The following is a 17,307-nucleotide window of genomic DNA, read 5'->3' on the forward strand; positions in this document are numbered from 1 at the left end:
GGCGAGCTTGGTGTAGACATTTAAAAAACTTTTGATAATGGAGAAACGAACAGAAGATACAAGGATGGAAGTAGAAGAGTAAGGGAAGCAAGGATAAGGCAGGTTAGAAAACTAAATTAAAAAAAAACAGAAGATGAGAGAGGAATCTATGGAAGTAAGAAACAGGCAAAGAAGAAATAGAAAGGAAGAAAGAAGGAAGGTACAGGAAAGAAGGAATAGATGACAGAGCAGATTACCAGGATGCATTGACATTACATTGACACGACGAGTGGAGTGGAGCACCTCAGCATCCTTAGTGCTCGGGAACGGCGTGTAAGTCTTGGTGAAAAGCGGTGAGGAGAAGGAATGAGGACTCTTGCCTGAAGAGATGTCCATGGTATAGTGCGAGCGTGGTGCAGACCTTTGTTAAACATTTTGATTAAAGCGAAGAAGAAAGGAAGAGAGAATGGCTCGAGTTTTTTTTGTATAAACAGAAAAGGACGCAGGGTGAGACGGGGCAGGGAAAGAAGGAAAGAGTGAAGGAAAGAGAAGACAGAAGAAAGAAGAAGCAGGAGAAGAAAGGGTAGGAAAAAAAGGGAGAAAGAGACAGAGAGAAGAAGAGAGTGGCAGAAGGGGAGGAATAAGAAAAGGAAGAACTGTAGGGAAGTAAAAAGAAAGAAAGCAAGAAAAAAAAAAAAGATAAAGGAATGAAAGAAGAGACGATAGAGCAGATCACCAGCACGACGTCAATATCCCTGGACCCTGGAAGGAGTTGGTCCCTAACAGCCCCCGCCTTGATTAGAGTACCGCGCTCGGGCGCTGATGTTCCGTAATTAGCGCTGATGGTTCCGTCTTTGATGGTGTCCACCGCGGCGCCGTTGGCGACTGGGGAACTGCCAGCAGAGATAAAGAAGAGAGAATGATGGAAACGGAAGAGAAAGGGGAGGTAAGGATAGGGTAGCAGCAGAGGAAGAACGAAACGGAGATGCAAGAGAAGAAAGAGAAGACACAGAAGGAAAAATTGGGAAAGAGAAGAAAGAAGAATGATAAGAGTAAAGATTAGAAAGTAGCAAATGAGGGGGGAAGAGACGGACTTGGAAAGGAAGAGGGAAACGAAGAATGAGAGATAATTGAAGGAAGAAATTCGTTCCTCCTTCTTTCAGAAAGAAAAAGGACGAAAAAGGAAGACGGAGAGAAAGGTATCTATGTAAGCAAACAGCAAGCAAACAAGGGAAAAAGAAAAAAAAAGAAGGAGAAAAAGAAGAAAAAGAGGAGAATGGAAGGAAGAGGCGAGAGAGGAGGTGAGGAGCCCTGGTCGGAGGCGCGGTGTGTGGTGGAGCGTGTGAGGCGTCGGAGGAGCACACGGTGTCGCTGCAGGCTCAGAAACGACGGCGGAGCGGCGAGGTGCGGCGGAGAGCCCGGCTGTGAGCGCGGGGGGGCGGCGCGGGGCGGGCAGGAGAGCCGGTGCGTCCGTGCGGCGGCGGGGAGCCGTGCGGGGCCCGTGCGGGTTCCGGCGGCGGCGGCAGCTGCGGCGGGGAGGATGGTCGTGAGTTGGGGTCTGGTGTTGCGGGTGGCGTTGGTGCAGGCGGCGTGGTCGGCGGGCGTTGGTCAGGTGCGGTACTCGGTGCCGGAGGAAGCCAAGGCCGGGACGGTGGTGGGCCGTCTGGCGCAGGACCTGGGCCTGGAGGCGGGCGATGCGGAGTGGCGGCGGCTGCGTCTGGTGTCGCAGGGCCGTGGGTCGAGCGTGGAGGTGAGCGGGGCGAGCGGGGCGCTGGTGGTGAGCTCGCAGCTGGACCGGGAGGAGCTGTGCGGGAAGAGCGCGCCGTGCGCCCTGCGGCTGGAGGTGCTGGTGGAGCGGCCGCTGCGCGTCTTCCACGTGGAGCTGGAGGTGACCGACATCAACGACAACGCCCCGATCTTCCCCGCCGCCCGAAAAAACCTTAGCATCGCGGAATCGTCTCTGCCGGGTTCTCGTTTCCCGCTGGAGGGCGCGTCGGATGCAGATGTCGGAGCCAACGCACAGCTCTCCTACACGCTCAGCCCCAGCGAGCATTTCCGTCTGGATTTACAAAAATCGAATGAACGAAACATTGAACCGGATCTTATTCTAACTAATCCGCTGGACCGCGAGACGGTGCCTGTGCACCGGTTGGTGTTGACGGCGAGTGACGGTGGCCGTCCGTCGCTGACGGGCACAATGGAGCTGGTGATCTCGGTGCTGGACGCCAACGACAACGCGCCCCAGTTCAACCAGTCGGTGTATAAAGTGCAGCTGCCGGAGAACGCTGCAGAGGGAATATTGATGGTGCGTGTGAACGCCACGGATGCGGACGAGGGAATTAACAGTGAGGTGACCTACAGGGCTACTAACTTTTTTCCGCAGAGTGGAAAAGATGTGATCACCGTCAATCCGAAGACGGGCGAGATCCGTCTCACCGGGGCCCTGGACTTTGAAGAAGTCAGTATATTTGATTTTCGTATTGAAGCGAGAGACAAGGGGACGCCCCCGCTGTCTGGTCACTGCAAGGTGGTGTTGGAGGTGCTGGACGTGAACGACAACGCGCCGGAGGTGTGGGTGACGTCGCTGTCGGTGCCGGTGTCGGAGGACGCGCCGCCGGGGACGGTGGTGGCGCTGCTGAGCGTGTCGGACCGCGACTCGGGGGCGAACGGTCGCGTGCGGTGCGCGGTGTGGCCGTCGTCGCCGTTCGGTCTGGTGTCGAGGTTCGCGGGGTCGTACTCGCTGGTGCTGCGGGAGGCGCTGGACCGTGAGCGGGTGTGGGAGTACGAGGTGGAGGTGCGTGCGGAGGACGGCGGTTCGCCGCCGCTGCGCGCCACGCGCGGGGTGCGCGTGCCGGTGTCGGACGTGAACGACAACGCGCCGTCGTTCCTGCAGGCCGTGTACACGGTGCTGGCGCGGGAGAACAACGCGGCGGGCGCGGAGCTGGCGCGCGTGTGGGCGCGGGACCCGGACGAGGCGGGCAACGGCCGTGTGAGCTACTCGTTGTGGGAGGGCGGTGTCGGGGGCGCGTCGCCGTCGGTGGGGCGGCGCGCGGCGTCGAGCTACGTGTCGGTGGACGCGGAGAGCGGTCGGGTGTGGGCGGTGCAGCCGCTGGACTACGAGGAGGTGCAGGTGCTGCAGTTCGAGGTGCGTGCGGTGGACGCGGGGGATCCGCCGCTGTGCGGCAACGCCACGGTGCAGGTGTTCGTGGTGGACGAGAACGACAACGCGCCGGCGCTGCTGCCGTCGTCGGTGGGCGGTGGGTGGGGCGGATCGTCGGTGGAGGCGTCGTCGGTGGAGGCGGTGCCGGGGTCGCTGTGGGCGTGGGCGTCGTGGGGTGCGCCGGCGGGTCAGGTGGTGGCGAAGATCCGTGCGGTGGACGCGGACTCGGGCTACAACGCGTGGCTGCGTTACGAGGTGTGGGAGCCGCGGGGGAAGGGCCCGTTCCGCGTGGGTCTGTACAGCGGCGAGGTGACAACGGCGCGGGCGCTGGAGGAGGCGGACGGTCCGCGTCAGAGGCTGGTGATCGTGGTGCGGGACCACGGGGAGCCGTCGCGCTCGGCCACGGCCACGCTGAGCGTGTCGCTGGTGGAGGGCGGCGAGTCGTCGTCGTCGTCGTCGGGCTCGTCGTCGTCGTCGTCGTCGGGTGTGCGGCCGTCGTGGGGCGCGGAGGTCGGCGCGGCGTCGGCGTCAGGAGCGTCGGCGACGAACGTGTGGCTGGTGGTGGCGATCTGCGCGGTGTCGAGCCTGTTCCTGCTGGCGTTGGTGCTGTACGGGGCGTCGCGGTGGGCGCCGCGGGCGGCCGTGCTGTCGGGCGCCGGTCCGGCGACGCTGGTGTGCGCCAGCGAAGTGGGGAGCTGGTCGTACTCGCAGCGTCAGAGCCGGAGCCTGTGCGTGGCGGAGGGCGCGGGCAAGAGCGACCTGATGGTTTTCAGCCCCAACTTCCCGCCGCCGCCCGGCCCCGCGGCCAAGGAGACGCAGCCGGAGCCTCCCGCTCTGCTGGACACGGTCAGTGGCCCTCCCTTTATCGCCTCTCGCCCCCTCCTCGCCCTTGTGTCCCTTGTGTCCCTTGTGTCCCTTGTGTCCCTTGTGTCCCCGGGCAGTCGGGCTGAGTGGGCGGGTCCGGCGGTGGGTGGGTGCTTGTCGGGTGCTTAAGGACGTGAATGGGAGAGAGAGTTAATGGGACCATCTGCCTTCGCGTCCTTGCCACAGCCCTTGGGCTGTTGCTTTGGGGAGAAACTAACGGTATTGCCTCACCTCAGCAGAGGTTTGCGGTTGTGGGTGTGAGTTGTTCTCCCGTAGAATAGAATCACTGCTGATTGCGATAAGAGGTGGCACGCCGTCGGCTTGCTGGTGTGCAGCATTTCCAGCCGAGCTTCGTGATGGAGCGAGGGGTTTTGCGGTGAGAATTCCCTTGGCAATATTAAGTGCCTTATTGCCGTTGCTGACCGCTGACCGTTCTGGTGTCAGCTGTGGTTTCCTGTGGAAAACTGTGTCCTGGCTTTCTTTGATTCTCCTTTAGAAGTTCCTGACTCAGGGTGGCCATTGGTGTTCGGGATCTTCTGTCACCGCGGTGTAATTTCTCCATTTTTATTCATTCACCAGAGTCATTAAGAAAGTAGGAAAGCGTTTTGGACTTTTCCTGTGTTCTTTTTCTACCGATGTTGTTACTCTATGCAATAGTACAACGTGATCAGGGAGGGGATTGTGACCCAAGGAAGGTGTGAGAAATGGGAATTATTTTCTTTTCTTTTCCTGCTCCCCCAAACCATGGTATAGATTACTGTTCCTGGCTGGAGAAGTGACATGATACGATGTACGCTGTCCTATTTTAGGACAGTCCTTCAGTGTTTGTATCAACATTGACAGCCATATGGGAGCCCCGGAAATATTCTTTTCAAGAAAACCCAAGTTGTCTTCTACATTAGAAATTGTTATGCTGTGCTCATCAGCATTCGGATTGTTCTCTTGCTGTAGGAAATCACTGTCCGTTGCCATCAGAGCTATCCTAAGAATGTCTCTACAAAAGATGTGTGCCATTTCAGGTGTGTATCAGAGCTCCCAGGTGTGCAACATTTCATCTGAGGTAGTCATTTAGAGCTGTTCCAATATCACCTTTAGAAAGAGTAGAGAGTCTGCTGGAAGCAGTTTATATGATCTCATCCATGTGTTTTTTTTTTTTATGGTGCTCTTATTGCTGGGAAGGGTCTGCAAAAGCTGGAGTGAGCCCTGAGGTGGGAAAGGGGGAAAGGAAACTGTGTCATGGTGCGGAGATAAATGTGGCAGTTGGGCCTGGCCACCTCGTGGTGTGAAGGGTGACCTTGAGCAGTGGGAAGATTTGTGTGAAGGAACTGGAAATCCTTGGGAAGACCATGGTTGGTGTCATAAGAACAGAACAACCCCCCCATAATCCAGGAGGAAGTATTTAATGATCTGCTTATGCACCCAGACATGCCTAAGTCTATGGGGCCGGATGGGATTCACCCAAGGGTACTCAGGGAGCTGGCAGGAGAGGTCACCAAGCCCCTCTCCATTATGTATCAACAATCCTGGTCAGCAGGAGGGGTACCAGATGACTGGAGTGTGGCCAGTGTGACACCTATCTAGAGGAAGGTCCAGAAGGAGGATCCGGGGAACTACAGGCCTGTCAGCCTGACCTCAGTACTGGGAAAGATCATGGAGAGGATCATCTTGAGTGAGGTCTCACGGCAAGTGCAGGGCAGCCAAGGGATCAGGGCCAGCCAGCATGGGTTTATGAAAGGGAGGTCCTGCTGAACCAACTTGATCTCTTTCTGTGACCATGTGACCCACCTTCTCGATGCAGGGGAGGCTGTGGACGTTGTCTACCTGGACTTTGGTAAGGGCTTTGACACCGTCCCCCACAGCGTTCTCCTGGAGAAGCTGGCGAATCATGGCATAGACAAGTGTACTCTTCACTGGGTAAAAACCTGTCTGGATGGCCGTGCCCAGAGAGTTGTGATTAATGGGGTGAAATCTTGTTGGCGGCCGGTCACCAGTGGTGTCCCTCAGGGCTCAGTTTTGGGGCCAGTCTTGTTTGCTATCTTTATTGATGATCTGGGAGTGCACCCTCAGTAAGTTTGCAGATGACCCCAAACTAGGTGGGAGTGTTGATCTGCTTGAGGTTTGAAAAGCTCTACAGAGGGACGGGGCAGGTTGGATGGATCAATGGGCCAAGGCCAGTGGGCTGAGGTTTAATAAGGCCAAGTGCCAGGTCCTGCATTTGGATCACAACAACCCAGGCAACTCTACAGGCTCGAGGAAGAGTGGCTGGAAAGCTGCCCAGCAGAAAAGGACCTGGGGGTATGGGTGGACAGCCGGCTTAACATGAGCCAGCAGTGTGCCCAGGTGGCCAAGGCGGCCAACAGCATCCTGGCTTCTGTCAGGAATAGCGTGGTCATCAGGAGTAGGGAAGTGATGGTGCCTCTGTACTGGGCACAGGTGAGGCCTCAGCTCGAGTGCTGTGTTCAGTTCTGGGTCTACAAGAAGGACATTTAAGTGCTGGAACGTGCCCAGAGGAGAGCCACCAAGCTGGTGAGGGGTCTAGAGAACAAGTCATATGAGGAGAGGCTGAGGGAACTGGGCATGTTTAGTTTGGAGAAGAGGAGGCTGAGGGGAGACATCATTACCCTCTATAAGTACCTGAAAGGAGGGTGTAGAGAGGTGGGTGTTGGCCTCTTCTCCCAAGGGAATAATGCCCAGAGGAAATGGTCTGCAGTTGCGTCAGGGGAGGTTTAGATTAGATATTCGGAAGAATTACTTTACTGAGAGGGTGGTCAGGCACTGGAATGGGCTGCCCAGGCAGGTGGTGGAGTCACCAACCCTGGAGGTACTTAAGAAATTAAGTAGAAGACGTGGCACTTCAGGGCATGCTCTAGTGCCTGAGAGTGTTGGGTTGGGTGTTTTGTTTTGTGTTGGGTTTTTTTTTGCTTGTTTGTTTGTTTGATTTTGTTTGGTTTTGTTTTGTTTCTTGTTTTTGTTTGGGTTTTTTTTGTGTGTGTGATGATCTCAAAGGTCCCTTCCAACCATGAAGATTCTGATTCTATGGTCTGTTTGTCTTGAGAACACATGTGCCAGAATGGGGAATGGAAGATGCCTAGAGGAGAGCATGAGGCAGGCAGGGCACAGCGTCTTCCTGCCCAGGGTCCTTTTGCAGCTCCCAGGATATCTGAAGTTGGAGCCCTTCCGGATCTTGAGACAGTGTGTGGTATTGAAATGCTCACAATGTCCTATGAACTTGTGTTCTTGGCTGGACTGGTGGCTTGCTGTACACTGACCTGTTTGTATGTTCTTTCATTATTTGCATTAGTTGCAACACCCTTACAAATTCCCTGGGAATTCTCTTTTCAACAACAAAAACCCCCTCTCAACCAAAGTTGTGCTACACAGTAGGTATTATTTGCTGGACTGGTGTTCTCCTCAACATGTGGGTTTGATGTGTCTCCATGTGAAATCAATGCTGCCATTAGAGTTGTCCCCACATGATCTCTACAAAGATTGTTTTTCTGAGGTCTGTAACATTCGCCTCTGAAATTGCAAAACGTGAAGAGTCAGCAGGAGAGAATTTGCGAGACACCATGGATATGATACCACCGGTATGTTTATTATGGTGCTCTCATGGATGGGAAGGGTAAGCAAAACTTGAATTGAGCATTGAGATGGGAAAGGAAACTGTGGCATGTCGTGGAGGTGAATGTGGCAGCGACACTGCGTAGGGCCTGGGGATTGCATGATGTGAAGGGTGACCTTGACCAGTGGAAAGACTTGTGTGAGGGATCTGGAAATCCTTGGGAAGACCACAGGCCATGTCATAAGAAGAGAAGAATGGGATATGATGTGCTTGTGTTGAGAACGCATGTCCCAGAGTGGGGAATGAAGGATGCCTAGAAGGAAGCGTGAGGCAGGGTGGACACATAGTGTTCCTGGCCAGGATCCTTTCCCAGGCTCCCAAGTGTCTGGAATTGGAGGCCTTCTGTATCATGAGACAGTGTGTGGTATTGAAATGCCACAATGTGGGCATTTGTGGTTATGAATATCTCCCAGCAGAGAGAGTCCCTTGTGCTGCTGATGGCCTGACGTAGGCAATGTGTTGGTAAGAGGGGGTGACCTGCAGACTGTGGAATACTGTGTGATGGAACTTTTCCCTTTTGTTTTGGGAAAGGTGTAGGTGGTTTGTAGCACTTCAGTCTGCTTTCCCTGTCTAATGGTGGGCATCCATAGTAGCTTCCACAGCGACTGATGTTGCAGTGATGGTTCCTTGCTCCTCCCCAGGCAGCATTTGTGAAGGCATATGAGGAGGTGGGTGTAATCTTTGTGCCCTTGACTTCCCCTACTTGTGCACTTGCACAGTCGGCCTCAGTTCAGATGCTGTGTCCCCTTGTCATGCTTCACTCATTTGGTTGCATGCATTTGCACACCAAACCCCGCAGAGCAGCCCAGCAGCTCTGTTTTTCTACGGTATGAATTCTCTTATGTAGTGGGTATTTTAAATGCACTTACGCTTTGGCCTTTGGTGTGGTTCCCTGGAAGAGTGAACTTTGTGCAGGGTAGGATTCGAGCTGTCACAGCTCTAATCACAGCTGAAAAGTCAAAAGGAGTTGTCAGACACTCTGTGGCTTTTCAGCCTCCCTTCTCATGCCAGTCGTGAGGGAAAGTGCTGATGTACAAAGGTCTGGGTGGTGCTCCGAGCGGGGTTTAGAGCTGGGGCATGTTGCTGGGGTTGAGCAATGTCTGAGAATTTTGACAGTGAACCTGTGAGTGGTACTAAGTAGCACCTGGGCACGTGTCATGGGTTCGGGGACTTTGAGCGAGGAAGAGTCTTCCCTGAGGGAAATGGAGATGCTGAGTATAACAACGTGTGTGTCATTGGGGAAGGCCTGGAGAATGTATGTTTAGGTGTGGAGATGCCATTTCCCAGTGCTTGGGATAGAGGATGCCAGTAGAAAACCTTAGAAGAAGCCTGGCGCACAGGGCTTCTCTCCCGGGATCCTCTCAGGACCTCCGGGATTTCTGCATATCCTTGTACCCTGTTGTTCCCTGTGGTATTACTGCTTGTGCAGATAACTGCCATATGTGCCTTTAATCACCTGCTTTAGATGTGGAATGTTGTTGGATACAGAGAAGCTTTTTGAAATATGGATCATGCTGCCATCCTTCTCTGAACCTTCCTTGGTTATCTCTCAGGTCTTCGTCTCTTGAGGGAGGGGAGGAAGTGGTCTCTGTATTCAGGATGTTGGTAAACCTGGTGTTTCAGTACAGCAGAATGGGATCCTTTGGTTTTCTTCTCTGCTTTCAACAAAAGCGGCCTCAGTTGGCCTCAGTAGCGATGATGTGTCCTGTTGTTATACTTAATGCATTCAGGTGGGTACGCAGTGGAGTTTCCTTTGGAGACTGCTGAGATGTCAGAAAAAATTCAGTTTGAAGCTGAGGCATCTGGGAAGAGTCTGTCAGACACTGCGTGGCTTTGCAGCCCTCCGCATCTATCATGGCCACCCAGGATAAATATAAAGCTGAGCTACTGAATGACTTCTTTGCCTCAGTCTTCATTGGGAATGGCCCTAACCACACTGCCCAAGTCACGGAGGGCAAAAACAGGGGCTCTGAGAATGAAGAACTGCTCACAGTAGGAGAAGATCAGGTTCGAGACCACCTAAGGAACCTGAAGGTGCATAAGTCCATGGGACCAGACGAAATCCATCCACGGGTCCTGAGGGAGCTGGCAGACGAAGTTGCTAAGCCGCTTTCCATCATATTTGGGAAATTGTGGCAATCTGGTGAAGTTCCCACTGACTGGAAAATGGGGAACATAACCCCGATATTCAAAAAAGGGAAAAAAGAAGACCCAGGGAACTATAGGCCAGTCAGTCTCACGTCTGTGCCTGGCAAGATCATGGAGCAGATCCTCCTGGAATCTCTGCTAAGGCACATGGAAAATAAGGAGGTGATTGGAGACATCCAGCATGGCTTCACCAAGGGCAAATCGTGCCTGACAAATTTGGTGGCCTTTTACGATACTGCCACAGGCTTGGTGGACATGGGCAGAGCAAGAGATGTCATCTACCTGGACTTATGCAAAGCGTTTGACACTGTCCCTCACAACATCCTAGTCTCAAAATTGGAAACTCATGGATTTGATGGATGGACCACTCGGCGGGTAAGGAACTGGCTGAATGGCCGCACTCAAAGGGTTGTGGTCAGTGGTTCAATGTCCAATTGGTGGCCAGTGATGAGTGGAGTTCCTCAGGGGTCAGTACTGGGACCAGTGCTATTTAACATCTTTGTTGGAGACTTGGACAGTGGGATAGAGTGCACCCTCAGCAAGTTTGCTGACGACACCAAGCTCAGTGATGCGGTGAACACGGTGGAGGGAAGGGATGCCATCCAGAGGGACCTGGACAGGATTGAGAGGTGGGCTCGTGCAAATCACATGAAGTTCAACCAAGCCAAGTGCAGGGTCCTGCACCTGGGAGGTGGCAATCCCAGGCACAAATACAGGTTGGGCGGAGAATGGCTGGAGAGCAGCCCTGAGGAGAAGGACTTGGGAGTGCTCATGGATGAAAAGCTCAACATGAGCCGGCAGTGCACACTGGCAGCCCAGAAAGCCAACTGCATCCTGGGCTGCATCAAGAGAAGTGTGGCCAGCAGGTCGTGGGAGGTGATTCTACCCCTCTGTGCTCGTGAGACCCTGCCTGGAGTACAGTGTCCAGCTTTGGAGTCCTTAACACAGGAAGGACATGGACCTGTTGGAACAGGTCCAGCGGAGGGCCACAAAGATGATCAGAGGGATGGAGCACCTCCCCTATGAAGACAGGCTGAGAGAGCTGGGGTTGTTCAGCCTGGAGAAGAGAAGGCTCCGGGGAGACCTTATAGCAGGCTTCCAATATCTGAAGGGAGCCTACAGGGGAGCTGGCAGGGGACTCTTTGTCAGGAAGTGTAGTGACAGGACAAGGGGTAACGGTTTTAAATTGGAAGAGGGGAGATTTAGATTAGATACCAGAAAGAAATTCTTTACTGTGAGGGTGGTGAGGCACTGGAAGAGATTGCCCAGGGAAGTTGTGGATGCCCCATCCCTGGAAGTGTTTAAGGCCAGGCTGGATGGGGCTTTGAGCAACCTGCTCTAGTGGGAGGTGTCCCTGCCTATGGCAGGGGGGTTGGAACTCGATGATCGTTAAGGTCCCTTCCAACAGGAACAATTTTATGATTCTATGATTCTTTGTGCCATTTTTGAGGGAAGGTGAGGATGTGGGTCATGTTGAGACTGGGGTTTAGAGCAGGGGCATGTTACGGGCTGGAGCAGTATCCAGGTACTGGGGCAGTAATGCTGTGAGTGGCTGAAGCAGGGCCAGGCCTGTGTCATGGGGAGTGTCAAGAATTTCTGCATATCCTCGTGTCCTGTTGTTCTCTTCTTGTGTTTCAATACAGTGGGGTGCGATCCTTTGGGTTTTCTTCCCTTTTTCCAAAAACTCATACCCTTTTGCTTTTCCGTTTTTCACACTGGCAATGTGTTGGTAACAGTGGATGAGATGTAGACTCTGGAATTGTGGCAGCTGTCAGGTTGCAGATGTTTGTGCTGATTGTCATCCCTGTGGGAGATGGCTTTTCCAATGTCATGAGCTGAGGTTGGAATTTAGAGAATGCCTTTAGTTTTCAGGTCTCCCTCCTACTTTCCTTGTGTCAGATGTGTGTAAGTGAGAACTGTGCGTTGTCCAGTGTTTTCACATTTGCAGAGCATGGGTAACATTTTTTTCTGTCCAGCTTCCCAAGGAATCTCTCATAATGTTATTTGAAAATGTCCCTTAAAAACATTTCTGCTGACCTGAAAATGCTTTTTATTTTGAAGAACCAACCAGGGATTCTACAGGTAAGTTGCTGTCATAGTTTACCTCCAGCCGGTAACTAGGACCATGCAGCCACTCGCTCCCTATTCCCTCTCACCAGAGAAATGTGAAGAATTGGAAAAATAAGGAAAACTCGTGGGTTGAGATAAGGGGAGTTTTATAAGTAAAGCGAAAGCCAACCATGCAAGCAAAGCAAAACAAGGAATTAATTCACTAGTTCCCATGGGCAGGCAGGTGTTCAGCCACCTCCAGGAAAGCAGGGCTCTATCACGCATAGTGGTTATTTGGGAAGACAAAACAAGAACGAAAATGAGAAGATAGAGAAACACGGAAGGAAAAATACGGAAAGAGAGGAGAAAAGAGTAGAAAGTAGCGAAAGAAGGGGAAGAAGACAGACTTAAAGGAAGAAAAAGAAAACCGAAGAATGAGAGATAGCTGAAAGAAGAAAGAGAAGAAAGAAAGAGAAAGGAAGAACAATGAAGACGGAGAGAAAGGTATCTATGTAAGCAAACAGCAAGAAAAACAACCAAAAAAAAAAAAAAAAGAGGGAAAGAAGAAAAAGAGAGGAGAATGGAAGGAAGAGGCGAGGAAGGAGAGGGCTAGTTCGAGTCCGGAGGCACAGCCGATCATGGGGAACGTGTGAGGCGTCGGAGGAGCACACGGTGTCGCTGCAGGCTCAGAAACGGCGGCGGAGCGGCGAGGCGGCGGAGAGCCCGGCTGTGAGCGCGGGGGGGCGGCGCGGGGCGGGCAGGAGAGCCGGTGCGTCCGTGCGGCGGCGGGGAGCCGTGCGGGGCCCGTGCGGGTTCCGGCGGCGGCGGCAGCTGCGGCGGGGAGGATGGTCGTGAGTTGGGGTCTGGTGTTGCGGGTGGCGTTGGTGCAGGCGGCGTGGTCGGCGGGCGTTGGTCAGGTGCGGTACTCGGTGCCGGAGGAAGCCAAGGCCGGGACGGTGGTGGGCCGTCTGGCGCAGGACCTGGGCCTGGAGGCGGGCGATGCGGAGTGGCGGCGGCTGCGTCTGGTGTCGCAGGGCCGTGGGTCGAGCGTGGAGGTGAGCGGGGCGAGCGGGGCGCTGGTGGTGAGCTCGCGGCTGGACCGGGAGGAGCTGTGCGGGAAGAGCGCGCCGTGCGCCCTGCGGCTGGAGGTGCTGGTGGAGCGGCCGCTGCGCGTCTTCCACGTGGAGCTGGAGGTGACCGATATCAACGACAACGCCCCGATCTTCCCCGCCGCCCGAAAAAACCTCAGCATCGCGGAATCGTCTCTGCCGGGTTCCCGGTTCCCGCTGGAGGGCGCGTCGGATGCAGATGTCGGAGCCAACGCGCAGCTCTCCTACACGCTCAGCCCCAGCGAGCACTTTACGCTCGATGTTAAATCCTCTGATGAAATCAGAAAATCCCTGTTTTTGATTCTCGCGAAACCGCTGGACCGCGAGACGGTGCCTGTGCACCGGTTGGTGTTGACGGCGAGTGACGGTGGCCGTCCGTCGCTGACGGGCACGATGGAGCTGGTGATCTCGGTGCTGGACGCCAACGACAACGCGCCCCAGTTCAACCAGTCAGTGTATAAAGTGCAGCTGCTGGAAAGCGCTGCGGAGGGGACTTTGGTGGTGCGTGTGAACGCCACGGATGCGGACCAGGGTCTCAACAGAGAGTTTTCTTACAGCATCGTCAGTTCGGTTCCTGTTGGTAACAGAGATCTGTTCACCATTGACTCGAAGACGGGCGAGATCAGACTGACGGGTGTCCTGGATTTTGAAGACGTCCGCTTACACGAGTTACAAATCGAAGCGACAGATAAGGGGACACCTCCGCTGTCGGGTCACTGCAGCGTTGAACTGGAGGTGTTGGACGTGAACGACAACGCGCCGGAGGTGTGGGTGACGTCGCTGTCGGTGCCGGTGTCGGAGGACGCGCCGCCGGGGACGGTGGTGGCGCTGCTGAGCGTGTCGGACCGCGACTCGGGGGCGAACGGTCGCGTGCGGTGCGCGGTGTGGCCGTCGTCGCCGTTCGGTCTGGTGTCGAGGTTCGCGGGGTCGTACTCGCTGGTGCTGCGGGAGGCGCTGGACCGTGAGCGGGTGTGGGAGTACGAGGTGGAGGTGCGTGCGGAGGACGGCGGTTCGCCGCCGCTGCGCGCCACGCGCGGGGTGCGCGTGCCGGTGTCGGACGTGAACGACAACGCGCCGTCGTTCCTGCAGGCCGTGTACACGGTGCTGGCGCGGGAGAACAACGCGGCGGGCGCGGAGCTGGCGCGCGTGTGGGCGCGGGACCCGGACGAGGCGGGCAACGGCCGTGTGAGCTACTCGTTGTGGGAGGGCGGTGTCGGGGGCGCGTCGCCGTCGGTGGGGCGGCGCGCGGCGTCGAGCTACGTGTCGGTGGACGCGGAGAGCGGTCGGGTGTGGGCGGTGCAGCCGCTGGACTACGAGGAGGTGCAGGTGCTGCAGTTCGAGGTGCGTGCGGTGGACGCGGGGGATCCGCCGCTGTGCGGCAACGCCACGGTGCAGGTGTTCGTGGTGGACGAGAACGACAACGCGCCGGCGCTGCTGCCGTCGTCGGTGGGCGGTGGGTGGGGCGGATCGTCGGTGGAGGCGGTGCCGGGGTCGCTGTGGGCGTGGGCGTCGTGGGGTGCGCCGGCGGGTCAGGTGGTGGCGAAGATCCGTGCGGTGGACGCGGACTCGGGCTACAACGCGTGGCTGCGTTACGAGGTGTGGGAGCCGCGGGGGAAGGGCCCGTTCCGCGTGGGTCTGTACAGCGGCGAGGTGACGACGGCGCGGGCGCTGGAGGAGGCGGACGGTCCGCGTCAGAGGCTGGTGATCGTGGTGCGGGACCACGGGGAGCCGTCGCGCTCGGCCACGGCCACGCTGAGCGTGTCGCTGGTGGAGGGCGGCGAGTCGTCGTCGTCGTCGTCGGGCTCGTCGTCGTCGTCGTCGTCGGGTGTGCGGCCGTCGTGGGGCGCGGAGGTCGGCGCGGCGTCGGCGTCAGGAGCGTCGGCGACGAACGTGTGGCTGGTGGTGGCGATCTGCGCGGTGTCGAGCCTGTTCCTGCTGGCGTTGGTGCTGTACGGGGCGTCGCGGTGGGCGCCGCGGGCGGCCGTGCTGTCGGGCGCCGGTCCGGCGACGCTGGTGTGCGCCAGCGAAGTGGGGAGCTGGTCGTACTCGCAGCGTCAGAGCCGGAGCCTGTGCGTGGCGGAGGGCGCGGGCAAGAGCGACCTGATGGTTTTCAGCCCCAACTTCCCGCCGCCGCCCGGCCCCGCGGCCAAGGAGACGCAGCCGGAGCCTCCCGCTCTGCTGGACACGGTCAGTGGCCCTCCCTTTATCGCCTCTCGGCCGTTCCTGTTTGTGACCCAGTTCCCTGGGCAGGCGCTGTTGGGAGTCGGGCTGAGCCCTCGGGAGCTGAGGGTGGTGCTTGGCAGATGCTTTCTCAGGCTGCTGACTGCAGCGTTCCTTGTATTTTCTTCCTCTGCAAGCTGTTTCTCCTCTGCGTTTTTTATGGGACTTTTTCCTGGTAATCGGAATTGCTTGGAGCCATTTACCATTTTCCGTAGCGTCAGGACCTCAATGCTAGTAACTTCACGTGATGGTTTACTCCTTTATTTCTAGCTGAATGTGCGGTAGGGTAGTCTCCTGTTTTCTTTAGCACCTCGTATCTTTTGTTGGGGCGATGGGAAAATCGAGAGTATACGTTGGGATTTATAAGGATGTGTGGAAATTTTCCGTCCAAACTCGCCCTAGAAGTTGGACATATTGAAGTTGGATAGGTTTTCTCGCAGTGTTGTGCAATCTAGTTTTTTCATGTCTTTACACGTTCTTTCTTCATGGTACTTCTTTGAGTATCTCTGTCGTATTCCGTTTCAGTCTTTTATTTTTTAATACGAGGAAATGTTTCTCAAAGAGAAGCTGCTCTGAATCTTTGCTCATCCTGCTTTCCTTCTCTGAAAGTCTTCCTGATCTTCTCTCTTCTTCTTTCCATGTTAAGAAGTGCAAGACTTTCTCAAAATATTCAAAGTGTTGGTGAACCTTATATTTCCGTAAAGTTGAATGAAATGCATTGTGTTCTTCTGTGGTCTCATAAGTCTTAGCTTTTGAGTTTGCACTAGAACAGAGCTGATATATCCACGTCACTGTCTTCTCTATGCCAAAGATATAATTTCAGAACCTGAAATTGTTTGTTTCAGAGTCAGTCACAGTCTCTGTTGAAGCCTCACTTTTTTCCTCATCTACTCAGCTTTGTGGTGTCCTGCATGGATAATCTTTTGCCATTTTCCCACCTACATCTTCAGGGTCATTAACTCTTCTGCATTTCTTCTCAGCAGAGAGAACTGCTCTGTAGGGTAACGTCTCCTGTAACCTTTGTTACATCACTGTCCATGACTTTTTGAGATCCCTTGATAAACTATTAAATGGCACAATTGCTGGCAAAGATCTCTGCCCGACTGCAGTGTTGAGTGTATCTTGCTCGACTGACCCAGGTTTAGTTTTCCTGCCATCTGTGTAGTTAAGCACAGCTCCAAGTGCCTCTTTCAACCTTTTTTTCATATTTATGGAGTGTCTTCACTTGTGTGCATTTTCCTGTCTGCAGGTAGGGCAGTTTTAATGAACTTTTTGCTTTTGGCTGGTAGGAAGTGCTGATTTCAGTCCTTTTTTAACCAGAAGTCTGTCCTCCTTTTTGATTCTCCTCTGAAACAGGGGTCATGCAATCTGACTGCAGATGGTACTCCAGGCTCTTCTCTGTTCACCTGCATGGCATATATTATTTTGTGAAGTACCACAGAATTACTATGGGCATGGAAAAGATAGTACAAGCACTTCACGTTGCCCCTTTCTCTTTCTAATAAAAACTACTTAATGGCATAAGAGCATGAACCAAGGTAGGTATGAAAAATGTGCAGCGGTAGTGCTATATTAGACAAGATGTATTGCTAGAGGACTTTTTTCTGGTGGGCAAATGTATTTGTAAGAGCACCTTAGCTGTGGTTCCTGACTCTGCCAGTTCCATGTACCCTACAGTGATAGGCTTTGTATTTCCTTTCCTTTTTTTTTTTTTTTTTTCCTTCCTGAGGATACTGTGTAAAATAAACTTTTGTTTTGCATCTCGTTGTGTGCGTGCCTTATGATGATCATGTGGGTATAAACTGGGATGACACTGGAAACTCCTGATTCCCCCCATAGAAAGCATGGCTTATCTTGCCTTTCTCCGGAGATGTGTCAGTAACTGTGAACAAGAGCCATGCTGGCAAATAGTGTTGACTGCTTGATTTCAGAACTTGTGTCCCATGCCATCACTGTAGTTCATTGTCTTGTAGTCTCTCAAGGTGATGTTTACCTCGGGAGAATGCTGTGAGACTTCAGATTTAATTTCTGTTTCCATCTTCTTAGAAGGGGATGCAGAAACGCTGGCAATGCAGCAAGGATTTAAGAGGCAGGACAAAACCGGTTTGCTTTTCCAGTCCTGCTTCCCTGAAATTGTGAGCAGTGACCGCTGAACT

General features: G+C 54.4%; 1 protein-coding gene and 1 pseudogene across 1 annotated transcript; both read left to right on the top strand.

Annotated features, from left to right (window-relative positions):
• Window positions 1-1,255: 1,255 nt before the first annotated feature.
• Window positions 1,256-9,193, top strand: LOC141470130 (protocadherin alpha-5 pseudogene; annotated as a pseudogene).
• A 3,474-nt stretch (window positions 9,194-12,667) lies between these two features.
• LOC141470132 (protocadherin alpha-3-like) lies at window positions 12,668-15,436 on the top strand. The gene is made up of 2 exons (XM_074156054.1): window positions 12,668-15,118; window positions 15,422-15,436. The coding sequence occupies exons 1-2, from the start codon at window positions 12,668-12,670 to the stop codon at window positions 15,434-15,436; spliced, it is 2,466 nt and encodes an 821-aa protein (XP_074012155.1).
• Window positions 15,437-17,307: the final 1,871 nt, after the last annotated feature.

Source organism: Numenius arquata, chromosome 11, assembly GCF_964106895.1.
Source record: "Numenius arquata chromosome 11, bNumArq3.hap1.1, whole genome shotgun sequence".
In the NCBI taxonomy this organism is placed as follows: Eukaryota; Metazoa; Chordata; class Aves; order Charadriiformes; family Scolopacidae; genus Numenius; species Numenius arquata.